The 13763-nt window shown below is 36.9% G+C and overlaps 1 protein-coding gene across 5 annotated transcripts in view; it reads right to left on the bottom strand.

Moving 5' to 3' along the window:
- The window catches only part of LOC6645590 (fringe glycosyltransferase), a 40239-nt gene that overhangs the window by 11864 nt on the left and 14612 nt on the right, over positions 1 to 13763 (bottom strand). For 3 of the 5 annotated variants that reach the window (XM_023177391.2, XM_023177393.2, XM_023177394.2), the window contains 2 exons: positions 8350 to 8769; positions 404 to 452 (listed from right to left, as the gene is read on the bottom strand). In XM_023177391.2, coding sequence (XP_023033159.2) covers positions 404 to 452; positions 8350 to 8769 — 469 coding nt within the window. The remainder of the gene's footprint in view (positions 1 to 403; positions 453 to 8349; positions 8770 to 13763) is intronic. The other 2 variants (XM_023177392.2, XM_023177395.2) reach the window with 1 other exon arrangement.

The raw sequence follows: 13763 nt of genomic DNA, 5'->3' as shown, positions 1-13763 counted from the left end.
ACTTTTTCCCCCATAGAGATGATGGAATTTATAAACTTTAATCGGTTTTTTTTTTCGTCTCTTTTGGCCCCGAATGCCAGACAGTGGCCAATATTAGGCGGTCCGGTGGGCGTGTCCCGTGGCTGATGTGAAACTAAATTGAGAACGGACCAAAAAACAAAAAAAAAAAAAAAACAACAACCGAAAACGGATCGAAAGGTAAGAGGTCGGACTACAGGCTCGAGAATCTTTTGTGATAAATTTGCTGGTTATTTTTTCTCTTTTTTTTCCTCAAAAATATAATTTTGGGGCAACAGAAGGTATTGGGTGGGGGTGTGTATGTGTGTGTATGTGGATGGGGAAGGAAGAAGCGCGGGTGCCACAATTTTTGAGACTTGCTTAAATTATGATTTCCTTTACTCACTTGTCTTCTCCTGGTAATAATGGTCATCGGTATCGGTGAAGAACCAAGTCTGAAAACAGAAAATCGAAAATGAATACTTGATGAGATCGAATAGTGTGAGATTTGCATATATTGTAAACTTTTGAATACATCATCATGTAAATTACAAGGCAAAGATTCAGCTTCCCCTCTCCCCGCTCTTTGCCACTCTCTCTCTCTCTCTCTTTCTCTATGTTGATTGTTGATTGTGTGAGAAACTTCTAACTATATAGACCTACTTTACCTTAATTATACGAAAACGCGCTTGGTCAATGTCTTACCGGACCAAGCACCTTTGTTTTTTTTTTTTGTTGGTGTTGTTGTTATTTTCTTACAAGAAAGCGTCCAGCAATCAGATAAGAAAATTCCCACACACACACACACACACTCTTGTGGCAACTTGGCAGAAATAAGTCTACAAAAGAAATAACTCAAGCAAAAAATAAGAAAAAGAAAAAAAACAAAACACTATATAAAATGGTGGTAGGAAGAATTCTAGAAATCAGTCAACTTTAGCTGTGGAATTTCTTTTTTTAATTTTTATTCCCATTTAAAGTTGAGTTTACTTTATGCATCGCTGACTGCGGTAGGGAACTGGATTTTTAGATCATTAGAAAACCAAACTGAAGGGTATACGGTATGGGTATGAGGGAGGGGAGAATAACTATCCATGATAGTCTGTTTCTTTTATAAGCTTTTTTTTCGTGTCTAATAAATTTGCCTTTGAACAACAGCAACAATAACTCAATTAGTTAGCAACGGTTGCTGTTCCCTTTAATAATTTCTCTTTTTTGTATAAAAACGTTATAGTGCATAATGTTTTTTAAATCAATGACAAAGAAGTGACACATTCCATTTAATTAAGTGGGTGCAAGCGAGACACATTCGGATTACATGAAACATTTGTTTTTCTCAACATTTGCATTTGGATTAATAGTTTAAATTCTCCCTAATAAAAAATATGAATATTTTATAAAATTTTTACTCAGGGGTAAGAAAATTGTTCCAAAATGTTTAACAAAAAACGACAGTTGATAAATTTATTATTAATTTTAATTAAAGTTATTATTAAAAACAAACATGAGTGTAAATCCTTTAAAGCAATACTGTAAAGTAATTTAATCAGGAAATGTAGAAAATAAGGTAGATTTTCCCGCCTTTATATTGCTAGAGTAATGCAGACTAGAGCTGATAGATGTTACTAAACCAAAGCTACTAAAGCTAATAGAAGTTACTAAACCAACTTGCTTACTAAAAGCCAATAAACCTAAACTTCATTTTAAGCATGAAGATGTCTAAATCTACTGTACGAAAAGGCAAATAACTTCCAAAAGGGGGCAAAAGATGTTTATGATTAATTTTTTATATTGTTCATCTATATCTTTGTCGCATTTAAATCATTTACTATTTAAGAACATAAAATATACATTTATATATACTAGAATATATGTATACGTATAAACATTAGAAACTGAACGACAACAGTAGCAACAACTGGCAACAACAAATGGCAACAACAACTGGCAACAACAACTGGCAACTACAGCAGCAGCAGCAAAACTTTTCATTGTCGTCTGTTGAATTTTCATGGATTTTTACGAGATTTTTTTCTTTTATTTTTTTTCTTTTGCTGTTTTTTTTTTGTTTGGTTTTCTTTCTTTCTTTTCAGTTTCGTTTTGACTCTTCTGCTTTGGCTTTGGGGCGAAAAATGTTAACACCATGTTGCCAGATTGTTGGTGATGTTGCCGCTGCTGCTGCCATTGGTGTTGCTCTTGCTGTTGCTGTTGCTGCTGCTGCAACTGCAGTTGTGCCCCAGCACTTGACTAGCTTTTAATTTATGTGACTGTTAAAACTGTTGACAAACAGCATTACAACATGTTTCGCAAATTTATGGCAAAACTTGCCCAGCCTGATGGAACTGTCACATAAATATAGCATTTAGTACTTTTGTCCCAAGTTGTTATTGTTGTTGTTGTAGTTGTTGTTTGTACTGTTGCTGTTGACTGTTGAGGGCCCAACTTAATTGAAGTCCCTTAAATGGTTTAAACTTCAATTCAATTGGAATCTACAGCCACATATGGTTAGCGGGCCAAGTCAAGTCATCTCAACTTCAATTGCAACTCGAACTCTAACTCAACTTGAACTTGATCTGATTCGGAAAAGTGAGGCAAAATCTTTAACAATTTCCAACTCCCCCCACCAATGTTTGGAAAAGCGTTCAAGCCTTTTCAATTGGGTTCATAAATAATTTGCCAAAACACTAGCATTTGTTATTTTGGCCAGCATTTAAACCAAAGCAAATTTATCATTGACCACAAAAGAGAGCTGTTTTGCCGTTCCAGTTGAAGACAGAGTTGGTGTTGGAATTGGAGTTGGAGTTGGAGATTTTCCTGGCGTGGCATGCATTCAATTGGAACGAAGCGATTGCCACAACAATTCGTTATGTTTTCGGCGCTCGCAGAAAAGCAGAAACAAAAAAAAAATCAACATATATATATATATATGTATATACAAGAGTTGGGGCTAGGCCTGGCTCAACTCCACTTGGCTAACTGACTGTCGTCGTCCACTGGCAACAACAACAACAACAACAACAACGACAATTTCAATGCATTTTCAATGGCGTTTGCTTCTCTAACTGCAGCTGCAGGCAAAAGGCAACTGCGGCCAACCATTTGGACAAACCATTGAAGCATTTTGGCTTTCGGCTTTTTCAGCTGCTTTTTCGGCTTTTGCTTTGTTTTTCTCGGTCGCGCTAAAATTTAATGCCCACCCCTGTAGACATCGAATCCCCCCTCGACCCACAATCGCGTTCCTAACACCCTATGCACCAAAAGCAGCTAAAAAAGCACGTGGGGTGCGGTTGACTACCTCCAGGCTTGCGTACATTTCGTCTGCGGTTGCAGCTGGGCTAGCCAGAGAGCGTGGTGGTGGCCTTACATGTGGACCAAATCCAACTCCAACTCCATTTCTAGCTTCAACTTTGGCTAGTTTCAGTTGTTGTGGTGTTGTGCTGGCCTTTTGTCTGCATTTTTGTGCATTGGCCAGCCCGAAATAACGAAAAGTGGCCAAAAGAAACAAAAAAAACAATATATATGCTTATATATAATCTATGGTTGGGGCGTAGGCAATGGGATATGCTTTCGAAAATTTCCGCTTCCACCAGCAAGTGAAAGTTGGCCAACTCTACAGATATATCTTAGACTTGAGCAAAATAATAATCGTGGCCATAACAAGGCAGCAAATTAACAACCAAAAACAAAACAAAATGGCTTCATTTTTGTGTTTTATTTTTTTTCTTAAACAAAGTCCATGACAGATTGAATATATGTATCCTCAAGTAATTATAATATTAAGATTCCCAAATGAAATGAATTTTCAACTTGGTTTTGCATAGGTAGAAAATAATTTGAATTATAACAACATCTCTTTTTGGCAAGACATTGGGTCAAACCACTAATTGAGAGATGAGGAAACAATTTTGACTACTAGACAAATCCTAGAGAGCTCAGCATTTAGGCCAATAATGAATTCATTAACCATAGCATCCATCGTATAACTTAATAAGAAACAACAATAACGAACGAAGCAGATAGAGAGAGAGAAAGAAAACCAAAACTGAAGAAAAGTAGGCGTGGTCCACAACGCACACACGAACACACGCACACACACACACACATTTTGCGCAATCTTATTGAGGCGATTGCTGTTAAAGTAAGACCCTGGACCTCAGTTGGGGATGAACCGAAAACCACAAAAGGTTCAAATTTTAATTATAGTTTCGGAAATTTAAAGGTGAGTGGTCCTCTTACACCTGTGTAGCAAGTGTTGATTGTTTAAGGTATTAGCACAAGCAAAACACACACCCAAATGAATCAATCAGTCTGATAAATTGTTAGGTTTAGGTCAATCGATTGAAAGCATTCAAATCATATTATGAATAAAATGCAATTTAAATTGATCATGAGTAAATGGAAATTGTCGGCATGCAACAAGAGTAGCAACAACGAGCTTCTTTTAAATAAATGTAATATAAAATGATGCAAATAATGACAAACAAAAAAAGGCGCCATTAAAAAGGAAGTTGCATGCGGGCAAAGAGACGAGACGAGTGGAGCGTGGGGTGGCAAGGGAGGGGGCTGTGTGGGCTCATCTGACGAAATTGTGTCGCCGCGCACACCAACCAACAATAATTGAAATTTCAATTCATTGCGAAATTAAATTAAATTGAAGAGCATTGAAAAGAGAATTTACAATGAAAACAAGAGGGGATGAGGTCGCCAGAGGCGAAATTGTTCAGGCACGGGTTGTTACTACTTACATGGAGAACAGATGGTTGGATAATAGTCTATATGCCAAATAGGAAACTAAACTATCTATCCATATCTCTCTCTCTCTCTCTCTCTCTCTCTCTCTCTCTCTCTGTTGTGGCTTTTTGTGTGTTGGCGGCACACTTTTAATTGACTTTTAATTGACAACATTGCTCATACGCCACATGGTACGAAATCAACAAATCAATGTCTAGAACTGGGAACAGCAAACAAAACCCTGATATAACTATCACTCTGTCTCTTTTGCTGCCTCCTGCATCATTTTCTCTCTGTGTATGGTCACTAGACTGAGACAAAGTCTGGTCTTGGCTTGGGACTTGCGACTCGAACCTGGGATTAGCTGTCAACTTGCCAAGTGATTCAGTGACTAGCAACGTGCTCAAACTTTGTTCACTCACATTAAAGCGCAAAAAAATATACACAGAGTAAAGCCCATATCCAGTCCAGTCTATAGTATGTATATACATAGTAAAATGCGGCATGAATTGTTCACAAAAGGCAACTTAATGAGATTTAGGGAGAAAAATACATTTTTTTGAACATAAAGCTTTATAAGCAAGACACCCAAAGAGAGAGAGAGAGAGAGATAGAGAAAGAAGTGTATACGGGAAGTCAAAGCGAAAAATTTTTATGACATTGTTTCCCCGCTTTAGACGAACACATGTGGGTCTAATAAAATGTAAAGAGCTTCAGACATCGTCAACACAAATCTCGTTTTTGGGTTTTTTTTTTGTTGTCTTTTTTGTAGTATTTCTAAGAAAATGTTTTGCTCTAGGTAACAAACAACTGTCTGATATTTACAGATTGAGGACAGGCAGAGAGAGAGGAGAACCGTAAGGACATACAACTTACACGAATCAAAGAAAATCAATCAGACAATAAGTCAACAACAAATGCAATAGACAAGCTTCATTAAAAAATAAATACCAAATTGAGGCAAAAACTTAAATTAAGCATCCGAACCCGCCCACAATTCACAGGACCGTATGTAGAGTGAACAATCTCTGACTGTTAGTCAGTCTATCTGTTAGTCAGTTAGTCAGTCAGTCCGTCAGTCAGTCAGTCAGTTTGTCCTCTGATTTATCTACAAATTCAATGCTGACATTTGACATGCGTTTGTTCGAGGAACTTTGCCTGCAACTTGCAACAAATTTATACAGCTGCTTGATGCAAATTTTTCTGTTTTTTGAGCCAACACACACGTTTAAACGGTAGCCAAAATGCAAAACGCGATTTCCAGTAAGCCTCAAGACAGTCGGCGGTGGCGGCGGCATTCAATCAAAGTCGTTACCAGTTTAATGCCTGCTCATTTGTTAGCATGAAAAATTTGAATGCATACGTCTAACATTATTCAAATGGTCAAATACAAGAGGCAAGTAAACATGAATTATTCACCCAAACTCTGGACTCGTAACCGAAACGTCGCAACGTCAAATTTTGATCGAAACTATATGTATAAGTATATTCATTTTTGATATAACAAACTTAAGGGCAAAATCCAATGCAGCTTTCTTTGTTCTTTTTCAATATCCAGATATTTCCTTCTTGGGGGAATTAAAACTTAAGTTGTTTTATCCTTTTATGGCTGCTGCTGCTGATGTTGGCTAAGCCAAAAGGTAATACAAGACAAAAACATTAATCAACAGTAGCAGCAACAACAGCAACAACAACAAAACACCACCAAACAGAAAAACAAGCAATTACAACAAATTGTTTTCAAAATGCTAGACAACCAATCAAATTGAACGCAGTATTAGTTAGTTAGTTCGTTGTGTTTTGCTATTGTTGCCTGTCGCTGCTCCACATTGTTGTTAACCACAGAGCAAATGACGTGCAACAACAAAACCAGCATTTTCATCAAAATAATTGGCTTTTGAGAGAGGAGTAAAAAAATAAAAAATAAAAGAAAAGAAATCCGTCCAAAAAGAAAAACTAACAAAAGGCCAATTGTTGCTAGCAACATGTTGCCAATGCCATGTTGCTTAAGTGAGTGTGTGTGTGTTTATTGCCAACTGACAAGTGCCTATGCCAATGCTTGTGTCTGGACAACTTCTGATGGCCAGTTAAGGCCAAATTGCCGTGTGGTGAATGGGAATGCTACCTTGTTTAGTGTGAAAATCATCACTAGATATGGAGTTCGATATCGCGATAACTGCGATTCACATTTCCACATAAAAGAAAAACTCAATTCAGTCTACTATTTTTTTTTTCTTCTCTTTCTCTTTCCTATTTGCTTGTATTTTCAACTATGCAGTTATGTACCAAACAAATAAATAAATAGAAGAAAAAACATACATACAATACATATATGTTGCCTCTAGTCCCCGGACATTTGGCTGACTACAAAACGTGCCCGTCAGGCATTTTTATAATTTTCAAAAAGGTAATACAAACACGGACACACATGTGCCCTGCTGCTGCCGGCACCTATCCTCCCCTTTTCCCTCACTTGTTGGGCTTATTTATTTATGTTTTGTTGTTGCTGTTGCTGTTGCTGCAGGCATCGTCAATGGACAAGTCGGACGAATGCAGTTTTATGTAAACAATAACAAAACACATTTGTGACGCGTGATTTTGCATAAGTTGGCACAAAGTCAGGCAAAATAACATTTTGTAGCAGCACCAACACAACAACAACAACAACAACAGCAACAAGAATTCCTCTTTCGAAAATTTCAACAATATCCTTTCACATGAAATCCCATCGGAAGCACAGACAGCAAAAACAAAACCAAAAATAAATAATAATGATCATAATACTGAAAATGATGCTGATAATGATAATTAACCTGGCCTGGTTTATACCCGAAAAATGGTTAACGAATCTGACTAACTAATTTAAAAAAGCTGAAAAACAAAAAACATTTCTAACTTAATCAAAGTTATTTCTCTCTTAATTTTTGATTTTACTTCTTAAGTATTGAAAGTATTTTCATAAACTTGACTAAAACTGATTTCACTTTTGAAGGTTTCTAATGAATTGAATCCTTTTTGAAATATCTATTAAAACTTGTTTTGAAGTTGCCAACCAAAATCAAGTTTCAAATTTCCCATTGAATTTGCTCCCATTATAGTCCAGCCCTGATCCGACTGGTGATGATGATGATGTTGTTGTTGTGGTCATTATTGTTTATGTATTATTGCCAAAATATTCGCTCACACATATATAAATTCAGAAATTCAAAAGCGTTTTGGGCACAAATGAATGAAGACATTTTTATGGCCAATTAAGCAGCCGCAACAAAAATCATAAATCGTTGAATGAGCCAAGAAAATAATAATAAAAACAGAAAAAAAACAACAATTTTTGGACATACATATTGAAAATCAATTCCAAGCAGCTTAAAAACTCATTATGCAAATTTAGTGCTAAACTTGCCCCTTTTTTTTTTTTGTATGTAGATTATTGCCTCAGTCTTTGCCTTAGTTTAGTTAATTTTCGTATCATTTAATTTAAATCGCTGACAACCTTTTCATTGGCCCCACTTTGCCAATTGTCGCCCACACACATACTGTTGTTGTGTCGGGTTGGCGTTCGGGTTCAAGCAAATTAGCTTGGTCTAATCTTTTCAGATGCTAATGATGATCTAGACTCACCTGATCGCGAGCCAATTGGAACCAAGTCTTGATGATCAGTGCCAATCGGGTGTCGTGATAGTTTTTCGTTGTCTTTACACTGATGAAAATGTCATCCAGTTCGGTAATGGGAGGCTGTGGCGTTGCTGTCACCGCTCGCTGTGACAGATCATGAAGCAGTTCACCATTCCGACTACGTCTGGCCAATTCGGTTAGAAGGGTTGCCGTTGGCCTTTCGCTGACCTCAATGTCACTGAAATTGAAACTCCTTATATCCTTGCGTATGATCACTGTTGTTGGCGAGGCAGATGCCGCTGCTGCCGCCGGCTGTGTGGGTGTCGACGAATGGGCATAGTCCTGGAGCAACTGATCCCGATGTGTGGCCGCAACAGGTTCATTGGCATCCACTTGGCTGTGCTGTGGCTGCGTTTGCGGCAGCTGCTGCAACAATGGAACAACAAATAATGTAAATTCTCTTGTGTGTGTGTGTAAATTGCAATATAAAAAAAAAATTATATATATATATATGTAGGTATATCTGTATGAAAACGAAGACGCTTTGGATCCTACGCCAGTCAAGACACCTTTTCTGTGTTCACCTGGCTCAATGGCAAACAAATAAGCGGCTGGCAAGCAGGCAGGCAGGCAGGCAGGCAGAACAAACAACAACAATGCCATAAATGCTGAGTAAGAGCAAACAATCAACAAACAAACAACAAACCAACAAACGGTATCGAAGACAACTAACACTGGAGAATGGCTCTGGGACGGAACGTTGCTTGAGTTCTTTCTTTTCAGTGCTCTGAGCCAACTGCTTGATTAATTTCCACTGATAACAGGTTCATTTGCTTTTGTTGAATCGCTCAGCGGCGGCGATTCTTCAATTGCTCTGTTCAGATTCCTTTTCTTTTTCGTTTTTTTTTTTTTTCGTATTTTATTTCTTATTTTTAATGGCTTTACGATGTGGCGATGCGGCAATGTGGGTAAAGTAAGGTAGGGTAGGGTAGGCGAGGGTGATGGTTGTGATTGTGATGGGGTCCTAACTTGTCAGATTGAAAACAGAGCCAAACCGTCAAGTAATAAGGAGAGGAATTCTTTATTCCTGATTGAATACAACTGATAAGCTAAATCCAAAAAGAGAAAAAATCATTCTATCGACACTCTGGTATGGTTTTTTTCTCTTGCATTAATTAAACATTTGAAAAATGATATATTTATAGTTTGATCGTTTTCAAATATTAACAACAATTTAACTATTTAAATTTGAGATTTTTTTATACCCTTGCATAGGGTATTATAAACTTGGTCAGATGTTTGTAACGCACAGAAGGAGACGTTTCCGACCCCATAAAGTATATATATTCTTGATCAGCATGAGAAGCTGAGTTGATATAGCCATGTCCGTCTGTCCGTCCGTCCGTCTGGGCGAATGCGTTTTACTCAGCCGCCTTAAGAGCTATCGGGCTGAAATTTTTTGTCGGGGTTTTTTATTACCCGGGAAAAATAAAGTATGAAAACCATAACGATCGGACCACTATATCACATAGCTCACGAAGAACTAGAAGAAACATTTTCATAAATATCGCAGTATGCTATGAAATTTACATATGCGATTGTAAAATAATTGTAAAATAGAGAGTAAAATTGTTTTGTTTGTATATTGATGAATTGAGTTGCAGAAAACAAATTTTGAACATGTAAAATTATTATTAGCAAGGACTGCAAGGGTATATAAACTTCGGCATAGCCGATGTTAGCTTCTTTGATATTTTATATACAAAATCAACCAGAAATTTATTACTTGTAAACTTTAAATCTCAAAAGAAAGAGTCGTTAAATATTACTCATAAATAATTATGTTTAAGTTTAGACCTTTTATTATACTTATAATTCATAAATTTAATAAAATTTTCCAACGTTTTCCAAGTTTGTAGCTTAAAGCTAATAAAAAAAAAAATGTAATAAACTGATTTGAGCTAGTTTTTAGTTGGTCAAAAGTAGAATATCTATAGTTAAAAATTATTTCCAAAAAGTGCACTTTAAATAAAATGTATTTAATAATGTTTCAACTTTTTGTATTGATTAAAAAAAAGAATTAATAAAAAAGTTTACTGAATAGTTTGCAAGTGATTAACATTAATTTAACTTCTTTTTTGATTGTGGAGTTTAAGTTAAACTATAAATTTCCAAGGAATGCTTTTATCTACATATTTAGATAGTAAATTGGCTTGAAATAGGCCAACGTCAAATGTTTTTGTTTAATAAATATATATTTAATATGGTTTATTTTTCTACATCTTTCTTTCTAAGTAAACTCTCCAGCTTCTATATCCGCTCGGCTAAAGTTATGTATGTAAATTAGTTTCTTAACTTCCGCTATAAACCTGATAATCATATTTTTTTTTGGAAACATTTTCTCTTCATTTGGCATAGCCAAAGAAGAAGATCATCTGCTGTCTTTTCTCTACTGTCTGACTGTCTGTCTGTCTGTCCCTCTGTCTCTCATTCTATCTATCTTTCTCACACCCTCTCTCTGCCTCCCCTGCTGGTTTATATTGCTTCACACGATATTGTCTCGTTGATAGTCAGCAGCGACAAGTTGGTCTCATACAATTTTATTGCGGCACGATCGACAAACGGTGTTCAATATAATAGCCCCATGCCATGATAGAGTCTCAAAAAGACTTGATGATGCTTGCCGATGATGATGATGATGATGATGATGATGTTGATGATGATGATCAGAAGCAGCTTCCTAATGAGCTCGCTCTTTGCCTAGGCAAAAATGGTGATGACAGTGGCAGGTGTAAAAACTGCTGGGAATTTTCAATGTGAATGCGAAAGTAATTAAAAAGTTGAAATATTAATTTGGCCACAAAACGGTACAAAAGAAAAAACCCAAAAAAAAACGATAACGAAAAGTATGGGAAATTGAGTAAACGAGCTCAACCAAAAATGAACTTCAATAAAGATTTGCCAAACAGAGACAATATATAGGAAAAATCAGAGAAGAGAGAGCAAAAAAAAAAAAAAGGAAAAAAGAGGGAGACCTGAGCTAAAATCGTGACTTGTGAATGAAGCAGTGAAAGCAACTTGTACTCAAGTCCATACATACATACATACAAACACATATGTACATACCCACATACATATGTAAGTAAGTAGTGGTGGTGCATATGTGTTCAGCAAGGGGGGAGGTGAGGTTGCTACCTGTAAACGCCTATTTCAATTGAGTCAGCCACAAAATGGCATTCAAGGTTCAATGCATAGATTAGAATGTGAACCAGTTGCGGATCTGAGTGATGCAAATATGCAAATTCAATCGAAACAACAAACAAACAAAATACAATTTCTGTCGCGAAAGAGAGACAGAGGGAGAGGGAGGATAGTGGCCGATTACTCAAACGTGATTTAAATACAGAATGTCCATATGTGTATCTGACCAACAGCTGTCACACACGCCTGCGCACAACTAGATACAAGTACCAAAAGCCATAGATCTATCTATCTATCTATCTATCTACCTACAAATGTGTCTTGTAAAATTTAACACACTTCAAGACAATTTCTGTCTGGGGCCCCCTGGGACCCGCCTCCCTTTTGACCAGCAATGACTAATGCTTCATTAGCTGTGTGATTAATATGTTTATAAACATTTTCATGTCAATTAATAATGAAACCATGAAAACGAATTAGAAGACAGACAGACAGACAGATAAATTGAAAGAGGTGTGTGTGTGTGTGTGTGTGTGTGTGTGTGAGTGAGTGATATAAAAGGGCGCCAAATCTTCTAGCAAAAGATTAATGATCATAATTTTTTGTTTCGAGAGGGAAGTCGGGGGTTTGTTCATAACGGAAAACATAAATCAGCAACAAAAACTGAACAAAAAAATGCAATCAAAATTCTCAACTCCAGCTGAGAAAAGCAAAGATGACAAAAAAGCGAGAGAGAGAGAGAGAGAGAGAGTAAATGCGCAAGAGAAAAGAAAAACGAAAAGAGAGAAATCGAGCAAGCGGAAAAATCTTCATTAAATGCTGTTTAACAATATTATCCGTAAGATACAAATCTAAGATAAGATACACATTCATATAAGGCCTGGTCCTCAATTAAGCGACCACCAACTTGGCTTCCCCCGCACACAATCTTCTTGTTGTCTTTTTTCCCTGTCTCCCTCTCCCTTTCTCTCTATCTCTCTCTGTCAAGATACATTCGGTTAGTCAGTTAGTCAGAGCTGCTGCAGCCAGATACCAGATACATTCCGCCTTTTTATCAGGCGCCTACAAGCGCTTGCTGCAGCTTAATGTCGTCAACTTTTTGGTTTCGGCTGCCGACGCTGATTATGGTTGTTGTTGTTGTTGTTGTTGCTGTTGCTGTTGTTGTTGGCTGAAGGTGAATGGAGGAGAACTGCTGCTGCTGCTGCTGCATGGGAACTGCAGTAACTTGGTCCACAAGGCACCTGCTTGAAAACAGGAATAACATCATCAAAGTCTTTGTCTGACAATCTCCACTAACTCCCCCCACACCATCACCAACTCATGTCGTTCCCGTCTTTACTGCCTGTCAAGGCTCTGTCTGATTTTGAGCCAGAGTCCGAGGAGGAGTTTTGCTTCCTCAAGCTGATTTGCATGCTCTTCAGGCAAAAAGTCATTTGTTGTTGTTGTTATTATTATTTTTGGTGTTGTCATTATATATTTACCATACTCGAATCAATCACAAACGTTTGTCCATTCTGCGCGCCACTTTAAACAAATTCATAAACAACAAATTTCATTTGATGATTATTATTTCTGTCATTTCATTTATGATTTATGCGTCAGCAACACGCGACTTGGCGACGTGGACGTGCACACCTAAAAAACTTTAGCAAAATAAATGTATTTACCTATACATATGTACATATATCTACCTACATACATGTGTATGCAGCAATGTGAATATAAGTACATATATGTATATTTGTACATTGCTTTATCAGCAAAAGTAGCCAAACCCATAATAAGTTAAATGCCGTTGTCCAGTCACAATTGTCAACTGCACAATTTCGAGGAATCAAGTCCGGCAAAGTCAACAATCAGCAAAATTTTGCGCAACATTTGGGCAAATAAATAAAATCCAACGAAAAGCAACAACAACAACAACAACTACTACTACATAGCAGGCGATTCATTAAAAAAAAAAAATAAAAGGAAAAAAGAATTGTACATTGCATGCAGTTTTTATTTTTTTTCTACTACTACAATGGCAACAGCTACAAATTAACTGGGACAAGTCACAGACCTCGGCGTAAGCATATGATGGAAGAACTTCAATTGAAAAGCCAACAAAACGTCAACTGTTTTTTTAGTTCGCTCTGTGTGTGTGTGTGTGTGTGTAGCACATTAATTTCTGCCAAGTTTCCGGTTACCCCAGGAACAACATCTACAAACAACAACTA

This window comes from Drosophila willistoni (genome assembly GCF_018902025.1).
Source record: "Drosophila willistoni isolate 14030-0811.24 chromosome XR unlocalized genomic scaffold, UCI_dwil_1.1 Seg143, whole genome shotgun sequence".
NCBI classification, from domain to species: Eukaryota; Metazoa; Arthropoda; class Insecta; order Diptera; family Drosophilidae; genus Drosophila; species Drosophila willistoni.
The sequence above is the reverse complement of the archived record's forward strand: the minus strand, read 5'-3'. Positions and strand labels throughout refer to the sequence as shown.